This window comes from Beauveria bassiana (genome assembly GCF_000280675.1).
Source record: "Beauveria bassiana ARSEF 2860 unplaced genomic scaffold BBA_S00015, whole genome shotgun sequence".
Lineage (NCBI taxonomy): Eukaryota > Fungi > Ascomycota > Sordariomycetes > Hypocreales > Cordycipitaceae > Beauveria > Beauveria bassiana.
The window spans coordinates 499,585-520,259 of record NW_007930850.1 but is presented as its reverse complement, the minus strand read 5'-3'; the positions used below and the strand labels follow the sequence as shown (position 1 = coordinate 520,259).

The following is a 20,675-nucleotide window of genomic DNA, read 5'->3' as shown; positions in this document are numbered from 1 at the left end:
CCATCATTTTTTTTTCACTCTCTTCTTCCTCCCCCAACCATTCGTTGCAGTCAATCCATCAGCGCCAACCGCGACGACCTGGCCTTGAACGATCGCATACCGGTTCCTCTACTTACTACCCGCACTCGAGTCCGCCGCTCGACGGAAAGTTGCTCAACCAATTGTCCCAGTTCCGCGTCCTTGTCGAATACACATCGGGCGCGCAGCTGCGCTTCTCTCTGTCGTATATACGTCGTCGTTACTTCTCTGCGTCGCTACCCAGCTGCGGCGCTCCATACCGCTCGCCTCCGACGTCTTCCCGCCTGATAATGTAATTCGACGCAGGCCGTTTGCGTACGGTTCTGCATCGACACCATGCCCGCCGCCATTGGTGGCTACGAAATCTTTCACTATGTGACTGATGCCGTCCTCTTCGTCACCCTCGTCGCCTCGATAAGCTTCACAATCTGCGCCGCCATCCGTCTGCGTCGCCGTCGCGACCAAGCACGCAGATTCTTCTCCTGGGTCAAGATATCATGGCTCATATACACCATGTACGATATGCCGCCCCGACACGCTCAGTGACCAGTCCTCGTCTCAATGTGCTAACATCGCCCCCCCAAACAGCGCCGTCTTCATGAGCCTTCTCGAAATGGCCACCGTCACCCTAACATCCCGCATCTTTCGGACAACTTACACCTCCGACGGCGACTTACCAGATGATCAGGTTGACTTGGTTGCTCGCATAGCCACTGGTGCCTCGGCACTTTGCCATTGCTTCAACGTCTTTGCTGAGGTCCTCGTCTTTCTCACTCTCGCCAGCTTCATCCGATGCATTCGCCTTATCGGTCCCCGCGACGACAAGCACCCTCGTCGTCACAAGTGGTCTCGATACTGCTCCTATGGTATTGCTTTTGGCATCACCATCCTATCTCTTGCCGTTTTCAGTGTTGGCATCTATTGGATTGTCCTGTCGGAAATCTCATCCTCCAGCAGCGGTATTGCCTGGGATAGATACTACGGAAACTACATCTCCGCCGCGAGTATCATGTCTCTATTCTGCGAGTCTCTCCTTGCCTTTCTCGCTATATCCATGCTCATACGATCTTGCATCCTGCGGCGCAAACTTCGCACTACAAAGTCGCTGCACAAGCCTTTGAGATATCTCATCGCTTGCTGCAGCCTCTGGGTCGTGCGTGCTTGCTTTGATATCTACTGCATCGTCTTTGAGACCGTTGCTCCCGACTATTTTGCTCCATCAGTCGACGCTGCAACCAGCTTCAACGAAATATTAGTCGTCGTCTTCATGACGTGGCCTCTTTTCATTATCCTCGTTATTTTCTATTATCTCGGTCTAGACAGAAAGAACGGACTCTCGTCTACTGCCAGTCCCCTGCTCAGGGAAGACGGCGAAAGCCATGTAGCTTCCTCGGAATTCTCATCGTCAGAACAGCCGAGTATCACGCCGATTATCACGCCAATGAGCGAGCGAGCCAATGCTCCAGCTTTGACGCCCGTGGCTCCACGCCCTGAGAGCTTGTTCGCCTGCGACGGTGTCATTGATGCACCTCCCGAATACTCGCCGCCAGCTGCCCAACCAGCCGTCTCTGGTATCGCAGCTCCTCTTTCGACTCAGACGCCCATTATCAGAAGCCCTGTCCCCCGTTCTGCTTCACAGTTGACGGTTGAACCGGTACGATCATCTGAGGAGGAGTTACATGCAGTGTCGACTCATCAGTCCGATATCGCATCACAGCGGGCCGCCATCTCCCCCCCGGTCGACAATGCGCTGCAAGCAACACAAACGCCACACCATCACAGTCTAGAAGAGCACGTACCGCAAACAAGCAGTGCTTCAGCAGCGGAAGAGGATGAGTCCATGGGCCTCTACCATCAAGCAGATGGCCGCACTCCAGAATCGGAAATGTCCAATCCATTGCCGTCTCATGACGAAGCCATGGGCTTATATCACCAAGCCGATGGCCGGCCTCCAACATCCGAAGCCAGTCTTTCAAACATGCTTCCTTCACACGAAGAGACCATGGGTTTATTTCATCAGGCGGATGGCAGGCCACCAGGAACTGGCAACAGTGTTGTGCCACCAGCCAGCTCGAACCCCGTCATGTTCCAGCCCACTGGGGATAGACCGGAATCAATGACCGCCCCTCCCTCGCACGATGAAGCTATGGGCTTGTATCACCAGGCGGACGGTAGAGTGCCCCAGTCGGAAGTGCTGCCGCCAGAGAAGGAGACACAGAAGAAGTAATCGGCGTAATCAACAGATAACTGGCGTTTCTTTTCCTGGGATTCTAATTCATGTATCATCAATCATCGACGGCTTTTTACTCTTGTGCCGTTTTGGACACGAGCCTTTGCATTATTGTTTACTTTGGGATTGGCGCTATGGTGGAGGCAGCAAGATATTCGGGCACAGAGCCCCTGTATATATATTCATCGATACATAATCGCGATCTATCATGATAATGGCCATGTTGGCAAGGTTATACCTTCTCTCCTATTCAAAAGTCTTGGAATGTACGCATATGTCTATTACGGTGGCACGTTTAATCAACCTCGGAGAACTCCTCGGGTACAACGTACTCGCCCAGCTCATTCTCCGTGCCAGCCACGAATCTTTGCCGTCAGCATGAGACGTGTGCCTAGGAAGCGACAGACTTACTTTGTGTGACTTCCGCGGGCTGCTAGCTGACCCTTGCTGTTGAAGAATTGAACCGTCGTGTACGCCAACGTCTTGCCGACTGTAATCACAGTGAGCTAGCCGCGCAGGAGGATGGCTGATCTGGGGCAACTTACTCTTGTCGCAGACGGCTACACCCTTGAGCAGATCACCGGGATTGCCGCCGGGGTTCAAATAGCTAACTGTCAGAGGAGATTGGTTTTTGCATTCTTCAGTGTGCCTTGGCAGGGTAGCACATACTGTTGATGTCAGTCGACACGCCCGTCTTCCATCGTCCGTGGGACGAGACGGCCAAGCTGCCGCCCAAGTCGACAATCGCAGCCAATGTACCTCCATGTATGGTACGTAAGCGGTTCTGTCAAAAAGGTCAGAAAGGTGCCCCGAGGCTGTGGCTTTTTTCGTCGAGGTAATCGTACAGTGTGGTCCTTGTGAATGTCCAGTTCAAAGTCAACCTTGCCCTTGGCGGCACTCGTGACACGAAACTGCAAAAGAGTGAATCAATAAATTTAGTGGGATGAAACTTTCACAACAGTTATATGAGATGTCCTACCCGGCTGGGCCCAAGTAGTCTAATAGGCGCGTTAGAACGTGAAACCGCTGCGCAGTCACCTCATCTGGTTTACTTACTGCGGCTCCAGGCCGGACTGGGCCATGAACGACTTGACCACCTGCTGCGGCATTAGCAATTGGACACGCATAGTCGAGCGAAATGAACACACAGCCTGTGTAAAGGCCAAAGGTGATAATTTCTTGGCCATGATCGAGGCAGCTTGTCGCTCAACGTTGCGGCGCGGAATCGTCTACAAGGTGACTTTGTCAAAGCAGAGTTCGGGGAGCTCGGTGGCTCCAGCGCGTTCCCTCAGCGCATCGATGCCGTCACCCACAGCGAGCTGGCCACTATAACAACCGCCAAAGGAACCCGCCGCACCCGGAGAATTATCCGATCATCATCCGACTTGCTTGATAGCTCGCTTGCTGCGTGCACCGTGAACTTTGCAACCCGTTACCGTCTTCCCATCCACGAACCTAGCTACACTTGACGATTGTGGAAGCGACTCACTGAGCTACGGCGACCGTTTCCAGACCATGATATAGTCGTCCTCTTATCCCACGGAACGACCTTGGCATCGCCGTTCCGGCGCGCCGCGCATCGAAACGACGCACAACCCATCCTATTCCACGACCAGGAACGAGGCGAGAGAAGACAGAGAGAGAGAGCAAGATGGCCGCCAACCCACAGCCTGCGCTGCAGCTGGCCGACTACCTCGAGAAGCTGCCCGGCACGACCTTTAGAAAGCTCTATCAGCAGCCCTCGACAGCGTTTGCCATTTTCCGGCGCATGCTGCCCCAGCTGGGTACGTGCCTGCGACGTCCCGCGCGGGTCGTGAAGACACCAGCACTGACATTTCTCCCGGATGCGCTGCAGCCAAGACCTTTGTGATGCGCATGCTTTACATGCCCAACCCAATGAGCCTGAATGATTTGGATTCTTGGGTCAAGCCCGAAGCAAAAAGGTACGGGCAGCAGAGATGAAGACGTCTTTTTACAAACGTCGCACAATCTCGGTATAACTAACCACGCCACCCTAAAATAGACAAAAAGACCAGATGCTCTCGACGCTTCGCAGCCTGCACATTGTCCAGATATCGGCGCCTTCCAAGGACAAGACGCAAGAAGTGCAGCTCACCGCCAACTTTCGCACCTCGATGCGCCTCGCCCTCACAGGCGGCGGCAACCACGGCTCCTTTGGCGTGCCCTCGACCCTCGCCGTCCCCCCCGAAATAGACCTGCCCTTTCTCGACCGCTACGCGCGCCGCCGCTGGGACGAGATTCTGCACTTTGTCGTGTCCTCGGTCGGCTTTAAGAACGCGGGGGGCGGCGGCGCCGCAGCCGACGGCCCCAACAAGAGCGTGCGCGACATCCTCGTCGCCGGCCGCCTCGTCGACCGGCGCCCCAATGGCTCCATCGGCATCACACAGGCCGGCTTCACGTTTCTCTTGCAAGAAGCCAACGCGCAGGTCTGGACGCTGCTGCTGCTATGGCTCGACGCGCTCGACGCCGACAAGAGCGCCGCCGTCGACATGCTCTCGTTCCTGTTTGTGCTCGCGAGCCTCGAGCTCGGCCGCGCCTACGACACAAACGCTCTCACCGAGCACCGCCGCGACATGCTCCCCGCGCTCGCCGACTTTGGCCTCGTGTACATTCCGCCGCAGAAGCGCTCCATGTTTTTTCCAACGCGGCTCGCCACCACGCTCACCAGCGGCGCCAGCAGCAGCCTGCGCAGCATCAGCGAGGGCGTCGTCGCCGCCACCTCGGCCGCCCTCTCCGCCTCCTCCTCCTCCTCAACTCATCAAGACCAGAACCACCAGTCCCGCGCTGGTCCGCTCGGCGCCGGTGCCGGCGATCAGATCGGCTCCATCGTCATCGAGACCAACTACCGCCTCTACGCCTACACCCAGTCGACGCTGCAAATCGCCGTCCTCGCCCTCTTTTCCCGTCTTACCATGCGCTTTCCCGACATGGTTGCTGGCCGCATCACCCGCACCTCGATCCGCCAGGCCATCCAGTTCGGCATCACCGCCGATCAAATCATTGCCTACCTCGCCGCCCACGCCCACGAGCAGATGCATCGCTCCGCCGCCCTCGCCGCCCGCCCTGTTCTGCCCCCGACCGTCGTGGACCAGATCCGCCTCTGGCAGCTCGAGAATGAGCGTATGAAGACGACGGGAGGCTTCCTATTTCGCGACTTTGACGACCAGAAAGAATATCAGGACACGCGCCGCTTCGCAGACGAGATTGGCGTCTTGGTGTGGAGCAGCGACAAGACGGGCATGTTCTTTGCTAGCAAATTTGAGCAGATTCGGGATTACCTAAAGAGCAGAAAAAAGGCTGAATAGGTAATTATGAGGGCCATGTTTTCTCTGCGGTTAAGAGAGCCATCAAGGCAGGCAGTGCTATTGATACGACACGAATAAGTCGACAAATGGACTTTGGGGCAACAAAATGTGTTTAATGGCGTTGTTACGGGAAAATGGAGTTTATACGTAACTTGGCAACGATTCAGGGCTGGAAACGGCCAGATGTATGTAAATTAAAACCATTATGATAAAAACAACAATCAAGCATAGCTTGTACTTCATTATATGGCACTCCCACCGAGCCATAACTACTCCTTCGGGTATCTGCTTATCCATGCAAACCAATCAGCACCATGCGCCATTCGAGGCAGAGAGCTCCGGGCCATAATATCATCCAGCAATGGCAAAAGAAGAAAACCGAGGACAAAAAGCGAAAGCGTGTTCCAATGCCAAAATCAAATACTCCAATTACCAAGACCTCCCTCCAAAGTGTCCGTTGCCAAAGTTGAAACCAGAAAAGGGAAAAGTCCAAAAGAGTGTACCCGATCGAACCGAACAAGGACTGCAGCAACACTGCAATATTAAAGATGCGCCTTTGTATACGTCCGATGATTTATCGAAAATTTAAATATCGCCCCTCGAGGCTGTGTGGATGCGTCATTCCAAAAGCGTTGGATGCATTGCTGTAATATGCATCTTCTAAAAAAGCCAAGCTTTGTACATCTTGATGACGGCCTGATGATGCAAAGCGTTTGGATATCTGCGAGTCACCAAGAAAACCACCGCGTTGCGGTAAAAGATTCGGGCGACAGCGGCGGATAGCAAATTTTTCCCTCCAGCGTGTCAGAGACATTTTGGCGGCTTTGGTGATGCACTGTGATTCGAGAATGGTAAAGACTTGTCGACAAAGATCGTCCTCGTCCTGGAGTGGATATGGCGGGTTGCCTGAAAGTTGAGGATCGTGACTTCTACCATCTCTAGTCGAGTCACCTGAAATGCCTGTTTGAATTGTGTCGGTCGCTTTAGACAGCACGCAAGCCATGTGCTCGTTACATAGATGGTCTCGGAGCGTGGTAAAACGCCCGGACCAGTAAGCTGACGGCTGAGCATGAACGATTTGTCTGGAATTTGGTGGATTTTCCACTGCGCCATTCATCTGTTTCGATGAATCTGGCGTTGTAATATTGGTTGTGGAGGAGCGTGTGCTCGAGGATACTGACTCTTCCTGTGAATGGCGCGTGAGCGAGCGCAAAACGACGACGCGTGGCGCGTCCGATGGTTTGAGAGAGGCGTCTAATTTCTTGATGTGCGGTTTCGAGATAGTAGATGTCACATTTCTTCGATAAGGGACCGAGTTCTTTATATCCTGCAAGACATTCATAGTTTTTGATTGTGGAAGTTTTGTGGCGAACTTGAGTTTGCTCTTGTGCAGGCTACCATGGTCTGGTAGTCTGGTGGCGTGGGTGTACTCGTGATCTCCAGTATCCGTGAATATTGTGGTGGTGGATGCGGAGGCGCTTTTGAGTTTTGAAAGAGACGAAAGGTCGTCGTCGACCCGACGGCGTGGCGTTGTGGACGAGGCCTGCATAACACCTCTTGATGCGGAGGAAAGACTTGCTAAGCTTTGTGTTTTAGAGAGTGTTTTCCTGGCAAACACGCTGATTGCCATCTTCTTCTCAGGAAAGACTGCTCCCGGGACTTCGAATCCATCATCATCTTTCGTTGGGCCACAATCCCTGATGGCATCGACAATGATCAAACCGTCACTGCGTGTAAAGTCCGCTCCTCTGGAGTTCTTGACAGGCCCAATGGGCGAGGATATTACCAAGGGCTTCTTTGTCCGTCCCGTATGCATATCATGTTTGTGACTTGAGAAGAGTTGAGCAAACCCCATTCTGCTTATGCCCATCGTGAAGAGCAGGGGCGTGGCTCATTGATTTCGACTTGCTTCAGCATCAACGCCCATACCGGGTCGTTTTAAAAGTAGAGGGCAGTGGGTTGATGCAAGTGCTGTATGATCCAAAAAAGAGATTGATAGTCCAATGCTTGGATAGCAGCATATGATTTTGAAGCAAAGAAAGCTCTGTAATGGTACTGATGGAGAGGGGGATGCACGAGCCCGCTGGATCGAAGTCCCGTCGAGGATGGCTACAAGCAAAACGCGATGGGAAGCGCGCCTCGATCGCGAAGAGCTGATGCAGCTCGCATACAGGCTCGCTTATTCAGTGGACCTGCAGTATGCATAGAATGGAATAAATGGAATAGATGCGATTGGTAGCAGTTTCGTTTATTTTTGGTGCAGAGAAGCAGTGACTCGACGGCTGCCTGCCACTGTTGGTGGTGCGCATGCCAGGATGGTGGTCCTTTCTGCCAGCTGGCAAGCATGAACAGAGCAAACGGCCGCCTTCCAGAACTCTACCGTTCATGCAGTACAAGTCTCCAGCAATTTCCTTTTCCATGCTCCTGTACTATGTTGGGTGGACTGTGATACGTCTAGCCTTCCGTTTCGTAGTCGTCTTTGGCAGCGCCATTTGGGTCAGCTGTACCTCCAAAGAGTCTGCTTCTGGAACAGCTGACGTACTGCGGTCAAGGCGCCTCGCATTCTTCGACCTCGAATTCTCAGTTATCCCATCCATCCACCGTGAAGTTGACTATGACGTCAGCCGCGCCTCGCTCAATCGCGTTTCCGTTTGGATCGAACAAAGCTCTCTCAATGTACTTGACATTACCCTCCAAGTCGACCAGAATAACAGTTTGACGTTGAGTTCCATACAATCCAGACGAGTAGCCCCCAACCGGGTTAGCGGGCGCATGGCTGGCCGCTCCATTGGATGTATCGGCGTCATTAACCCAGCCAATTGGTCCCTTGGCTGCAGATTCGGCAAATTCGGCTTTTTGCTGCCTAGTACCAACGGGCGGTATGAAAATGCTGTGCCGGAACCTCTTCATGCTGTCCTGCACAGTGCCTTCTTCCTCCTCAGCTACCGGCAGTGTGTCGCGATTGAGCACATTGAAGAGAGACTCGACAAAATCTGTTTCGCTTTGATCCTTGGCTATGGCGTTCTGTATTGCCTCGCCAACTAGCTGCTCACCCGCAGATACCTTCGGCCACTTTTCCGGATTGGTGTACGTAGTGTTGCTCAATCCCCAGGTCCTTCCCCTCTCTCCGTCAACAATCGGAACATCGTCCACATGGTCTGCTCGATTGCTAATGATGGATATGTTTTCCGCATTTTTGCGCAGTCTTCCACAGATCATGGAAAACCCTCCGACACCCTTGACGCCGCCGTCCTTGACCAAACGATGGACACGTTCAGTCAATGACTCGTTTGCGTCGCCACCAACCCAGAGGCTAGGCATACCGCCTCTGCTTCGTGAAGTAGAAATTACAGTCGGCTCATCAACGATTTCTTGATAGTTGGTGAGCACGGCAAAGTCGCCAGCTTTATTCACAGCTAGCCACGTGCCTTGCTCGGCCCTTTGAAGGTCCCGGGACGAGAGGACCTGCTGGCCCGAAGTTGGGTGAGCCCACCAATGCGGACGAGAAGTCGGCCTCAATATGAACTCATCTCGGTTGTCGATGATAATTAAAGAATAACCTGGGTGGGCGGTAGATAGAATGGCGATGCACATTGCAACGGCGCAAGCTGTATTGCTGGCACTGCAAAACACAGGTTGCGGGTCGTCGCGCCTGGGAGAATATATATAGGCTGAGATAGTGCGGCTCGCTTCTGTGAGACGTATTTACGGTGAAGGAAGAAGATGGCTGCTGCTCGACGGCGCCGAGACCGAGTCGCTGCGGGAGGCGAACAGGTGATGTTCTCCGCTATGCACCGCGCCATTGGCTACAGCGAATCGCTGCTGCCCAAAACTCGCCCAACCCAGTAATCCACAGATGCTTGTCATGATGCCGACGAGGCGACTTGTGGTCTGACAATATTCTTGGCGGAAATACAACGTCAATAGAATTACAAAAAAAAAATCATTCATGCTCATATTTTAAGAAAGCTTCAGCCCTTTGAAGGGACAGTACGGCAGAAGAATTCACGGCTGGTACGCGTTTGAGTAGACATTGACGATGCAGCTTTGCAGAAAGTCGGGTACTTGAAAATCTGCAGGCCCGACATCGCTGCGCTGCGAAGCGGAAAAAGCAAATATTTTTGAGGACGAAAAACAATTAGCTCGACGCCATGAAGTAATAACGCATTGCCTCAACACAAGTCATGTATCATCCAAATTCATGATACAGCCCATTTGCGAGCGTGTTTTTTCGTGCGTCGTCGCTATGTACAGTTGTAAAATGCTGCAGAGCAGAGCAGGACAGTCAGTGCAGTTTAAAGTAACCAGGCTGCAGGCGTTGCAGAACCTGATCCGGGTCGTATTTCTTGGAGATGCTTCGAAGTCGAGCAAGATTTGCCTCGCCGTAGCTAGCAAGCACATGCTGCTTCTGTGAGGCATAGTTTTGATACAGGTAGGGGTGTTCGAGCCTGCGAACCTGGGCCGCCGCAACAGCGCGATCTACAATGGCTTGAGCTGCGGCCATGATGCGATTATCGTCACCAGTCTCGGTCCATGAAATGTCAATGTTTGCCACTGTGGCAAATGAATTAGCCGTCTATAGGGCCATGTCTGAAAGGTGGTATACGAACAGGTGAGCGGGCCTTGGCCTTCTAGACCCAGGGGATTGCCTCCATTTTTGGAGAAGTGCTTCGTCATAGACGTGGTGATGGGTTGAAAAATCGTCGACGGCACGATGCCGGGAGCGTCTTTGACCTTGTCTACTTCCTCCATGTATATGGCCACGATATCGTCCATGAGCGCAGCGCTGTTCTTGAAGGTAAAGGTCCAATAAGTTTTACTATACAGGTTAGGCCGCTATTGCGGAAGGTCTATGCTTGTCATGAGGGACATACCGGAAGCCATAAGGATTGCTGGCGTTGAACTCTTGTGTCAGTGATGGCAGGTCAACCACACGCAGAGTGTTGGCAACAGCGCCGGGAATGGCTGTGAAATTTTGCAGAATGGGAGGGTTCGGGACGGGTTTGCCGTACTGAAGATCCGAAGCGATGACATACACGCCTTGGGATTGGGCATATGCATACGCAGTGATAATCTGAGCATAATCATCTTCGGGAGATCTGATAGCAAAGCTTTCAAAAGCCTTGTTGATAGCTTTGCTCGTGTCGGGCGTGTTGAGAAAGATCTGCGAGCCAGCCCACATATCCCCTTGTGGATAGGTCTCGAGGTCGAGTCGTGTGACGATGGCGAAGTTGTTTCCACCGCCACGCAGAGCCCAGTAGAGATCCTTGTTGCAGGAGCTGTGATTGATATCCCGGATGGAGCCGTCCGCAAGTACGGCCTGGTAGTTGTAGACGTTGTCGCAGGCCCAGCCGTAACGAGCTGAAAAGAACGATATGCCACCACCCAGAGTCAGTCCTCCGACGCCAATGGGAGACACTCTCCCGCCGATGACGGTGAGATTGTGTGGGGTTAGCTGCTGATACACATTGTACCACGTGTTGCCGGCACCCACAGATGCCAGTTTCTTGTCTGCTGATAATTGCACGTCTGTGAGATGAATGAGATCAATTGTCACGCCATCTTGGATATTGGAAGCACCCGAAAACGCGCCGTGGCCTCCGCTCTTGACAGCGAACTTGCATTGGGTTGCGCGAAACGTGAGGATGGCCAAAGAAACATCCTCGGCGCAGGTGGGTGAGAAGCGGCAAGACGGGCGAGTAAATTCTTGCTGCTGAGACCAGTATCGGTTCTCTTGGAAATCATAGATTGACGAGTTTGGGAAAGCCACTGCATGGGGGCGTGCAATAGCAAGGAAAGCACACTTTCTCACAGATCTGTCAGCCGCTTGTCCGTGGGATGATGGTGCGGAATCTGCCGCCGCGAGGATTTGGAGCTGGACTCACGGCTACATCGCAGCCAAGATTAGACACAAATTTTGATCGCTGGGTCGAATTGAGGCCTATAAAGGATGATATGTCGGCTTGGACGCCGTCCAGCGTAAACGGCGAGAAGGAAGCAGCTGCCGAAATGCGCGCCAAAAACGGCAGCGCTACAAGCAGACAAAGACGCATCGTGAAGTCTGCGGTGCGCCGGAGACGCGGCCGAGCCTAGTGGACTAGTGGCCAAGGACAAGGAGCCCGGGGGCTGATGGGCGGATCAGTAAATGACTGGATGCCGTGCGGGGAAGCGAGATGTCGATGGCTTTGTTGCACATGGGGAGAGATGTGATGAGGAACGCTGGCTTTTACTTATTTATATCGGGCAATCTTTGACCGAATCGCCCGCCGCCGGTGGTTCCATTAACCATTGAGCAGCAACGCCATCGTTAATAATTATGGAAAGGTGGAAATTATCACCGGACATGACTCCCTTTGCTGGGTATCCAAACCAGGTTTTGGGGAGAGACGCTCAAGGGAGGGCGCTAGCTGGCTTGGGGCAATTCGGCCGGGGATCGAACTAGTAAAAGGTCCATTCGGAGAGAACACGATCCGAGAGGCGATTTTGCACCTTCGCTGCAACATCGTTGGGGAACGCGTGCGTTGCAAGCGAAATGGTGATGATGCATCTGCAGAGGTAACTTGACATAGCATGGCTGCCCGAGGCTGCGATGTCTCGCCCTTTTCACGTCGGTGGCTGGCCCTGCCATGCTGCTCGCTGCCATGTAGGTAATTAGCTACTTTGTTACTAACGCACGTTTTTATTTTGCGGTTGATATTTATCGTACGGGCAATGGTTGAGATACCAGCATGGCACCTCAGCGTGCCGAGCTAAACTCCCCCGCCCCTCGGACGGCCCAATCGGGTGTAGTGCCAACTAGTCGTGCAGGGAGCTAGAACGAAAGTGGAAGGGTGTTTTTATGAAATCTGGTTCGGGTTATTGTGACATGCTTCCTGCCGCTGTGCCCTGACTTCAGTTACCAAGTGACCGATGATCTCCCGTAATTGGACTATCTCGGCTGACTGGTCACTTATTCGCTTCTCAAGCTTCTGCCAGAAGTCTATTGGAGTACCTCCATAGTTGCACATGTAACAGGCATGACAGGCTTGTTGGGCATCACTACTTGAGATTCCGCCCTCACCGCTCGAGGTTGCACCCTCGAGATCGCTGCTCGAGGCTGCGTGCTCAATATCCCTATTCAAAGTTGTGCCATCAATATCCGTTGGCCTGGTTGCGCCCTCAGCCTGATCCTTTTCGGTTGGCGGCACGAGGATTGTTGCTATTTCTGGGTGCCGCTTGATGAATCGGTTTAGCCAATTCTTGCCAATGGTGGTTGCTTGCCCACTCGAGGCTAGATAGCTCTTGGCAACGGCTTTAATTTGCTGATGTGTGGGCGTGCGCCCGAGTTGGCTTTGCTCGACGACGTAGCTAACCAAAGTGCGCTCCCATTCTGCTGAGAGCTTCTGCTGCTTCTCAAAGGCCTGTCGGGCCGAGTTCCTGCCGTTTTTTCGGTCATACAGGGTGCTTCTCGGCACGCCGGCTAGCTGGGATGCTTTGCCGAATGAGAGGCCACTTTTGAGGAGATCAAGGGCTTTCTTGACGTCTGATTCGCTGTACGGAGCCATTCAAAGGGGTTTTTGATGTGGAAGGAAGAACATTGAACAGGTTTGGTAGCGCATGCCCTTTAATCCACTTTACCGGCTTTGAGATCCGCTCGCGGCTAGGAAAAACGTGTGTCCGCCAGGGTGACCCTAATGAATTTCACCGCGTTATTAGGACAGAATGCATGGTGGTCCGTACCGAAACTTAAGTTAGTGTCCGACACGCTGATGTGCCCTGCTAGTTCATTTTGAATTTTGGCGAGGGTCAATTCCGCGCCCGATTCTTTCATCGAGGGCGCGGCAGAGGTCTACATAGTTACTAAACTGCCTATGAAGTAGGCTCTAGTTATTCCGATACTTCTAAACCGAGCCCCCCAATGATGCAGCAATATCACACCACTGGATCGCCGGAATAATGGTGACTCGCCTTGCGACGCATCATCACGAGTTCCTCGTCGCCAGACTGGCTCCAGGCTGATGTTGCTGTCCCCCTGTCCAAACCCCTCCCGCCCGACAGCGTGGAAATTGCCGATGCCAATCGAAATCATCTTCTAGACACTGTGGCTGGCTAATTGGTGCTTCTTGGAAGCAACCATCAGCCTCAGTTGTAATACGGATACTGAAAGTTTGGAGTCGCAGCGCAGAAATGGAGCCCGGAAGCCCCTGCGCCGTCATCTTACTCAATAGTTAGCCATCACGGCTTCCTCCGCCCCCTTCCCGTCGCGCCGCGCCTCAACCATCATTTCGTACTCAACCATTATTACTCGTCGGCAGCGCTGACGGGTTTGGGATAATTTGACAAACAAGGTGGGGGCGGGGGCACCGTCCGTCGGAGTCGTCAACTTGTGTTGATCTTCAGTCCAACGCGAGGATGCTCCAGCGCCAGCGCCGCCTTTGTTCCGCGGTCGTGGGGTTTAGCACTGTTTTAGCGCGTCCCCAACCACACAATCCCCGATTAGTTAGTTTGGATCCCGAAACAAGAGCCAACAGTCGTCGTGGTTGCTGCTGGCATCTTGACTTTTTCATCCTCTAGGCGTGATTGCTGCCGACATTTTGGCTTCTTCATTGTATAAACGTGGTGGCTCACCTGCGCCGGCCGCATCTTCGCAATGAGCACGCAAAATGTGTCAGAAAAGGCCGACAAAGTACGTCTAACAAAATCCGATACCAGCTGCCCATCCTGAGTTTGCAGTGCCGATTGGGCTTTGTACTGATTCGAATCGTTGCTCTGCGTACAGGAGGGACTTATTGCATGTTTATGCGTAGGCATCGTCTTCGTTATAACGCGCACCGCCGCACGCTGGTATAAGCTTCGCAAGATACCCCATCAGATGGAAGACATTTTCATGTACCTTGCTCTGGTATCTTTCATCATCACAGTTGGGTTGTACTATGCAACCATTGATACGTTCTTCAGAGTCAACGACATCTCAGACGGCCAAATGGAACCTGAACTCGACGTGATGCTCAAGGAATTTTTTGTCGTTCAATTCTTCTTTTGGCTAACACTATGGGCTGTCAAATGGAGTTTGCTCTTCATGTTCAAGCGACTCACAAAAGGGCTGCCTTGTTACACACATATCTGGTGGGGGGTCTTGGTTTACTCGGTTATCGTCTTCATCGGCTGCTGTATCAGCAACTATACGAGCTGCTCTTCGTTGAAGGCCTGGTTCACTGCTGGCGAATGCACCAGTGCACGAGATACGCGAGCCAAAGAAATCAGCCTGTGGTTTAGTTTAGCCGCAGATTTATCCACAGATGTTCTGAGTACGCCGGCTTCCATCTTCCAAAGCACACGGATGCTAACATATCTTGCAGTCATGGCCATACCGCTTCGAGTCCTCTGGAGCCTCAGAATGGCTCGACTCGAAAAGATGAGAATTGGGCTCATCTTTGTGGTCGGTCTCATCACCATGGCCACCGCCATCATTCGCAGTGTCTCGCTCTACTGTAGCTCGAGTACTGGACAAGTGAGCACGACGTGGCTCATGCTATGGGCTGGCATCGAGGGAGTAGTCGGTAAGTGCAATCTTCTGGCTCTACGTGTGCCGGCAACGCTAACATGTCTGTAGCCATGATTGTAGGCAGTCTTCCCTCCTTTGTCATCTTCATTCACGGTCGGGTTGCCGCCTCAAAAGTACAAAACGAGGAAAAGTCGCATCGAAGCCCGCTAGACGGCAACTCGAAAGCAAAGTCTTGCGAACGGGCCAACAGTTTAGGGTCCCGGAATTCCAGTCCGCTATGGGCCGCTCTCGACTATTCTAGCGACAAGAGCCTTGTGGACGGTGTTGCCGTCACTCGGCGGCACAGCCCGGATCGGCGGCAAGCACTCCCTTGGAAAAGCGAGGCCGATCATGAATTACGTCCCTTACGACCTTCGTAGCGGGCCGATCCCGGACATACCCACCCCTGTTTCATGTACATTCTAGCACAGCGAGCGATTCTTGGTTTTGTGAGCGTTTATGTAACGAGTAATGGGAAATCATACAAGTGGCTCAAACTTTCGCCCATTGCAAATTGTAACGTGGAAAGAAACTCGGCGGTTGCCCATGTTATTACGAAATTCTCAGCATGATCAGCGGCACTGGAGGGGGTAGTTTCTTGCTTGCAGGGGTTCTTGAAACCTCTCAGAGCTTATCATTTACAGTTATTTTGTTCGAGTTTGGTCCGAGGTGCAGGATGCACGTAAGATGGGCGAATTACAGTGATGAGTGTCGGGTGAGATGGCACATGATGACTGTCATCTGCACCTGCAGGAAATAAGAGCAAGATTGTGTCTTGCTTCGGAACTGCCAGGGGACTCGACAAGGTTGCGACGGTATTTGCAGTGCCCATTGTTGGCGTAGAATGCAACGCAAGTAGGTGCCCAATTCCACCTCAACGAAAATGTTCTCTCTTGTGATACGGCCCATTTGCAATGCCTCTCACAGCAAGCAGCTAATTACCAGTTTTTCTGGTAATTAATGATAGTCATGATAAGTCGGACGAGAATGCGCACGGATTTACCATGATGCACCGACAGCAATTAGCGTCATGTTACAGCGCTCCTTGCCTAGCCCAGCGTCGCAGTGCAGCACCATCTCGCATATTGACGTGTCTCGAAAATAGCCGGACGCTTCAACGAAATCAAAAACTCACTGTAAAATCTCAAAAAAAGGGTTCCCGTTCTGGATATTAGAATTAATTTTGCTTTATTTTTATATATTAACAGTGGTATCATAGCCGCGAAACGACGTTTCTCGTATTTCCAAACATTGCGCCAAAAAACCGTGGGTAATTTACAAAATCAAGACTCCCGCAACCGCCATGGCCAGCCATCCGTAGACCGGAGACGCCAGGAAACCAGCCGCCGCATTCTTTTTAGATGTCGGGTTGGGACTTGCCGTGGAGCTGGCACCGGCGCCGGCACCGCTGCTGCCTCCCGACTTTGCCGTGCTCGTCGCCGTCGCCAGGCAGTCGGTGGCGCCGCGCGAGACGCTCGGAATGGGCGCGCCGTTGCTGTTGACGTCGCAGCGGGCCACGCCCGTCTTGTTCTGGATCTTGAAGTCGATGCTGGCGCGCTCAAACTCGTACGAGACCTCGTCGGTGTTGTTGGCAAAGACGGTCGTCAGCGCAAACTTGAGCGGCATGGGGATGCGCCCGCTCTCGACCGAGTCAATGTACTGTTGCAGGTTCTCCGTCTGCTTCCACACCTGGATCGTCGCGTTGCGCACTTCGCGGCCGCGAATCTCGGGCGACTTTGCATCGTGGCTGTTGGTGTCGTCGGTTCTTACAAGCTCGCCCGAATCATTCACCGTCAGGTTCGTCCGATACCAGGCGAAAGCGTAAATGACCTCGTCAATGGTGTCGCCGGTCGGAATGAAGGATATTTCGAAAAAGGCAATGTAGCGTCCCTTGCGCATCTCGTCGTCGGGCAGCGGCAGGCGGATGACGGCGGGTTCGTACAAGGCTGGGCTCGCCGGGATGACGTCGCCGGCTTTTGGGAAACCATTTGTCGTGAAGAATTGGACCTCGTCGTCGCCGCTGCTCGCCGCTGACGCTGTCCGGGGCCCAAGACCCCTGAAGTCAACCCGAAAGTCGAAATCGCGGCCAGACAAGGGAGGATCGGGCCAGGAGGCCGCGGCCAGCAAGGCCAAGCTCGCGACAATTGCGATGCAGCTTCGAGGCGCCATGGTTTTGTGTAGAATGTGAAACGGCTGATTGCAAGACGATGAAGTAGGAAAAAAGAATTAAAGAATTAGTTCGAGGCCGGCCAGTGGCGACACTAACGAGTTAGTAGAAAATCCATCAGACTTCTGGTGATGATCGGTGGAGACAGGAGCCTGATATCCCCCTCCGCTTGACCTGGCGCACTCCTGGAGTCCTGGATGCCGTTTTTCCCGTAGCCTAGCGTGCGTGCGTGCGTGGCCGCGTCATGCGCCTCCCACGAAGCCGCCGTTGCAACTTACCAACCAAGTCCTCATGTTACTTGTATCACTAAGTTATTTATTTTATGCGGCCGTAGATGCCATGTCGCTTTTGCGCACTTCCAAAGCTAAGAGAAGAAACTTGTGGGTGCGATTGACGACATGACAGGCCTTGACCGCTTTCTGATTGTGCAGCATCATTTTGTCGAGTCGCAACAACATGACTCTTTCCATATATTGGCCTGCCTTTTTTATAACACATGATGCATTGTGATACAGTCTTGGCCCATCCCACGTAGGTCATCTAACAAGGGACCAATTTCCCCCCCTGTAATAAGAGGCGTACCGCTCCTGTACTTTCTAGCAACGCCGCTGACGAATTTCTGCCACGTTACGATTAATTACCCTACGACACGAAATAGTTTGCGTCTTTTTCAAAAAGCATACCTTTTTGTCTAACGGCGTCGATTTTCCCTGTGCGCACCAGCGGATCAGTATAGCTTTTAGATTGAGCTCTGCATCAATAGCAACCAGAAACGAGCAACAACACTGGCACAACCGCCATAATTACCTTGCTGGTATGCAAAAATCGCAGACTCGGTGTTTGCAGATTTTGCCGCCGTCATCAAAGCAGCAAATCTGCTGTTCGTTTGGCCCTCTCCCGCAGTGGCAACAGCGCCATTTCCATCCGTATTTGCAAAAGAAACAGCTTTCCAAAGGGCATGGCTCACTCGATATATCATCCGGCTCTATCCACGATGTCATCTCGCAGGTAAAGCGCTGGCCTGTGTAGTGGTTTATGACGGATTTACGGCAGTATCTCGTCTTCCTGACCGTATCAACACCACAACGGTGCTTCTGTACGACAAGTTTACACATAGGGATCGATGGTTCGTTCCGACTTCGAGGCTCATGCGGCAAGCCCTATAGGATTACTGCTTCGACCACTTGCTGAGCGTAATGTGTTCTTCGCGACATGCTTCATAGCTCAAAATATATGAAGCAGCACTGCAGCTGCAGCCTCGTAGATGTATTAGATATGATGGGGAATTATGTTTGTGATGAGTGACGTACTTGTGATACGCATTCGAAAGTTTGCTGTATTCTGGTGTAGCATGACTAAAGAGAAATTCGTTTCCGGGGCTCACACATGCATGAATGAGTCGGTCGTGTCACATTGCATATGAATGCTCTCATCAGCTACCAGTACACACATGCAGCTATATGGTTGAATATGAAGGATAAATCGAAGCCTAGAAATGATAGGTTGTAAGAGCGCGTGCTGATAAGAGCCCAATGTGCCCGACAAGAGAGTGCCCGAACCAAAATGATGTACTAAACTTTTGTGTTAAGAAACGAGGTCACAGAATGAAGAAAATTACTAAAAGAGTCGAAATAGCAGTACTAATAGGTCTTACAATACTGTAAGCCTCGGAGCTCATGGGCAAACAAGTGGTGCTCCGCAGCGCTGTCAATTTACTCCGTGCACTGCGGGAAGAGATTCATGTGGATATACACCGATTTGAATCAGTATAGCTTTCTCATTGATGTCTCTGCCGATGTAGCTGAGATGGAAAAATACAACGATCAAACAAGCCACCAATGTGCGACGTCGGTGATTGCAGGCGTACTAGGCCTTGATCTTTGCAGAGATCACCATGGCATGCATGCTGGATATGAAATTGCAGTAAAGCAATACGTACAATCTAGCCTAGCCGAATGCTTCATAAAGACGAATTGTGGTCCGGTCAGAATGAACTGGAGCGAATAATCTGATCTTTTTATCAATTTCCGCGTTGACTACTGCTGACCCCAGGTCGGGGCTGTCGGCAGGCCGTCTGTGGGGTAAAAGCATATAGCCGGGCCGTTGTGACAAGTGCACCGATTTAGAATCTTCAACTTTGTTTCCGTCGCGGGAAAAGGAAGCCATTCATCTTTACGGGCCCAAAATAGACTAGCCAGGCATTTGGTTCCATTGTTGATGCAATGCCGCGCGCTCTGACTCTCAATGCAGGCCAAGGTGGCCGCCCAGGCAAGGTCTACTACCCGTAAGTTACCGTTGCTCTGGCGAGGGGCAGCGCTGGAACAATGCTAACATGAACAATGTGTCAGTCTACAAGTAAAGCAGGTCCCAAAGCCGAAACCAGGCCCCAATGAAGTCCTTGTTCGCATCAAGGCGGCAGCTCTCAATCACCGCGATCTATGGGCTCGCCGACATCTCTACCCTGGGCTGTCCCTAGAGAACCCACTGCTGTCCGATGGCGCTGGCATTGTCATCGAGGTTGGAAGCAAAGTCAAGCGCACCGAGTTGCTCCATCAAGCTGTCATATTGACTCCTATGCGAGGCTGGGAAAGCGACCCTGTCTCGCCCGAGGACCCTCATCGGTTTGCCGTCATTGGCGCTACACTCCTCTGCGAGGATGGAACCGGGCAGGACTACCTGGCTGTTGACCAAGATGAGGTTGTGCTCGCACCGCGCCATTTGAACCCGGTCGAGTGCGCTGCACTTCCCCTTTGCGGACTGACTGGTTGGCGGGCGCTTGTTTCCAAGGCTGGTGTCAACGGCCCCGGGAAAAATGTGCTGATTACTGGTATTGGTGGCGGCGTGGCTCTGCAGGTATTGCAGTTTGCCGTCGCGTTTGGGAGTAATGTATATGTTACATCTGGAGAGCAAACGAAAATCGACAAAGCCATCGCAATGGGTGCCCGAGGAGGCATTAGCTACAGGGACACCCGCTGGGGCTCTGCTTTATTAGAGCTGCTTCCAGACGAACATGCATATATTGACGCTGTCGTTGATGGTGCAGGCGGGAATTTGATCGCCGAGGTGGCACCCATCATGCGCCCTGGTGGTGTCATTGCGCAATACGGCATGACGGTCGGCAACAAGATGGACTGGCAGATGCGGGCCGTGTTGGCCAATCTCGAGCTCAAGGGTTCGACCATGGGCTCAAAAAGAGAGTTTCGCGATATGGTTGCGTTTGTAGATGCGCACAAGATCAAGCCAGTTGTTAGCAAGACGGTACGAGGACTGAGCGATCTTGAAGGAATCGAGACATTATTTGCCGACATGCAGGCCGGGCGACAATTCGGCAAATTGGTTATTGAGATGGACGATGAGCCTCAAGCCCAATTGTGACACCTTTCAAGTTGCAATATTATCGAGGTTGCCCTG

General features: G+C 52.6%; 10 protein-coding genes across 10 annotated transcripts; 4 read left to right on the top strand and 6 right to left on the bottom strand.

The window, feature by feature from the left end:
* Positions 1–354: 354 nt before the first annotated feature.
* BBA_05751 (uncharacterized protein) lies at positions 355–2,245 on the top strand (the record flags this gene model as incomplete). The annotated part of the gene is made up of 2 exons (XM_008600848.1): positions 355–533; positions 607–2,245. 2 exons carry the CDS (start codon positions 355–357, stop codon positions 2,243–2,245), a joined length of 1,818 nt encoding a protein of 605 aa, XP_008599070.1.
* A 298-nt stretch (positions 2,246–2,543) lies between these two features.
* BBA_05750 (thioesterase superfamily protein) lies at positions 2,544–3,435 on the bottom strand (the record flags this gene model as incomplete). Its single annotated transcript, XM_008600847.1, has 8 exons — positions 2,544–2,613; positions 2,660–2,738; positions 2,794–2,859; positions 2,918–3,032; positions 3,094–3,159; positions 3,228–3,246; positions 3,305–3,345; positions 3,397–3,435. The coding sequence occupies 8 exons, from the start codon at positions 3,433–3,435 to the stop codon at positions 2,544–2,546; spliced, it is 495 nt and encodes a 164-aa protein (XP_008599069.1).
* A 464-nt stretch (positions 3,436–3,899) lies between these two features.
* On the top strand, positions 3,900–5,574 carry BBA_05749 (RNA polymerase II transcription factor B subunit 2; the record flags this gene model as incomplete). The annotated part of the gene is made up of 3 exons (XM_008600846.1): positions 3,900–4,032; positions 4,104–4,191; positions 4,272–5,574. The coding sequence occupies 3 exons, from the start codon at positions 3,900–3,902 to the stop codon at positions 5,572–5,574; spliced, it is 1,524 nt and encodes a 507-aa protein (XP_008599068.1).
* Positions 5,575–6,148: 574 nt separating this feature from the next.
* Positions 6,149–7,444, bottom strand: BBA_05748 (uncharacterized protein; the record flags this gene model as incomplete). The annotated part of the gene is made up of 1 exon (XM_008600845.1): positions 6,149–7,444. The coding sequence occupies one exon, from the start codon at positions 7,442–7,444 to the stop codon at positions 6,149–6,151; it is 1,296 nt and encodes a 431-aa protein (XP_008599067.1).
* Positions 7,445–8,154: 710 nt separating this feature from the next.
* Positions 8,155–9,168, bottom strand: BBA_05747 (ser/Thr-rich protein T10 in DGCR region; the record flags this gene model as incomplete). The annotated part of the gene is made up of 1 exon (XM_008600844.1): positions 8,155–9,168. The coding sequence occupies one exon, from the start codon at positions 9,166–9,168 to the stop codon at positions 8,155–8,157; it is 1,014 nt and encodes a 337-aa protein (XP_008599066.1).
* A 691-nt stretch (positions 9,169–9,859) lies between these two features.
* Positions 9,860–11,627, bottom strand: BBA_05746 (FAD binding domain protein; the record flags this gene model as incomplete). Its single annotated transcript, XM_008600843.1, has 4 exons — positions 9,860–10,128; positions 10,185–10,393; positions 10,449–11,377; positions 11,460–11,627. 4 exons carry the CDS (start codon positions 11,625–11,627, stop codon positions 9,860–9,862), a joined length of 1,575 nt encoding a protein of 524 aa, XP_008599065.1.
* Positions 11,628–12,410: 783 nt separating this feature from the next.
* BBA_05745 (transposase-like protein) lies at positions 12,411–13,118 on the bottom strand (the record flags this gene model as incomplete). The annotated part of the gene is made up of 1 exon (XM_008600842.1): positions 12,411–13,118. One exon carries the CDS (start codon positions 13,116–13,118, stop codon positions 12,411–12,413), a length of 708 nt encoding a protein of 235 aa, XP_008599064.1.
* A 1,085-nt stretch (positions 13,119–14,203) lies between these two features.
* BBA_05744 (CFEM domain-containing protein) lies at positions 14,204–15,477 on the top strand (the record flags this gene model as incomplete). The annotated part of the gene is made up of 4 exons (XM_008600841.1): positions 14,204–14,239; positions 14,333–14,861; positions 14,913–15,113; positions 15,167–15,477. The coding sequence occupies 4 exons, from the start codon at positions 14,204–14,206 to the stop codon at positions 15,475–15,477; spliced, it is 1,077 nt and encodes a 358-aa protein (XP_008599063.1).
* Positions 15,478–16,372: 895 nt separating this feature from the next.
* Positions 16,373–17,266, bottom strand: BBA_05743 (uncharacterized protein; the record flags this gene model as incomplete). Its single annotated transcript, XM_008600840.1, has 1 exon — positions 16,373–17,266. The coding sequence occupies one exon, from the start codon at positions 17,264–17,266 to the stop codon at positions 16,373–16,375; it is 894 nt and encodes a 297-aa protein (XP_008599062.1).
* Positions 17,267–19,486: 2,220 nt separating this feature from the next.
* Positions 19,487–20,639, top strand: BBA_05742 (oxidoreductase-like protein; the record flags this gene model as incomplete). The annotated part of the gene is made up of 2 exons (XM_008600839.1): positions 19,487–19,548; positions 19,613–20,639. 2 exons carry the CDS (start codon positions 19,487–19,489, stop codon positions 20,637–20,639), a joined length of 1,089 nt encoding a protein of 362 aa, XP_008599061.1.
* Between the last annotated feature and the right edge of the window lie 36 nt (positions 20,640–20,675).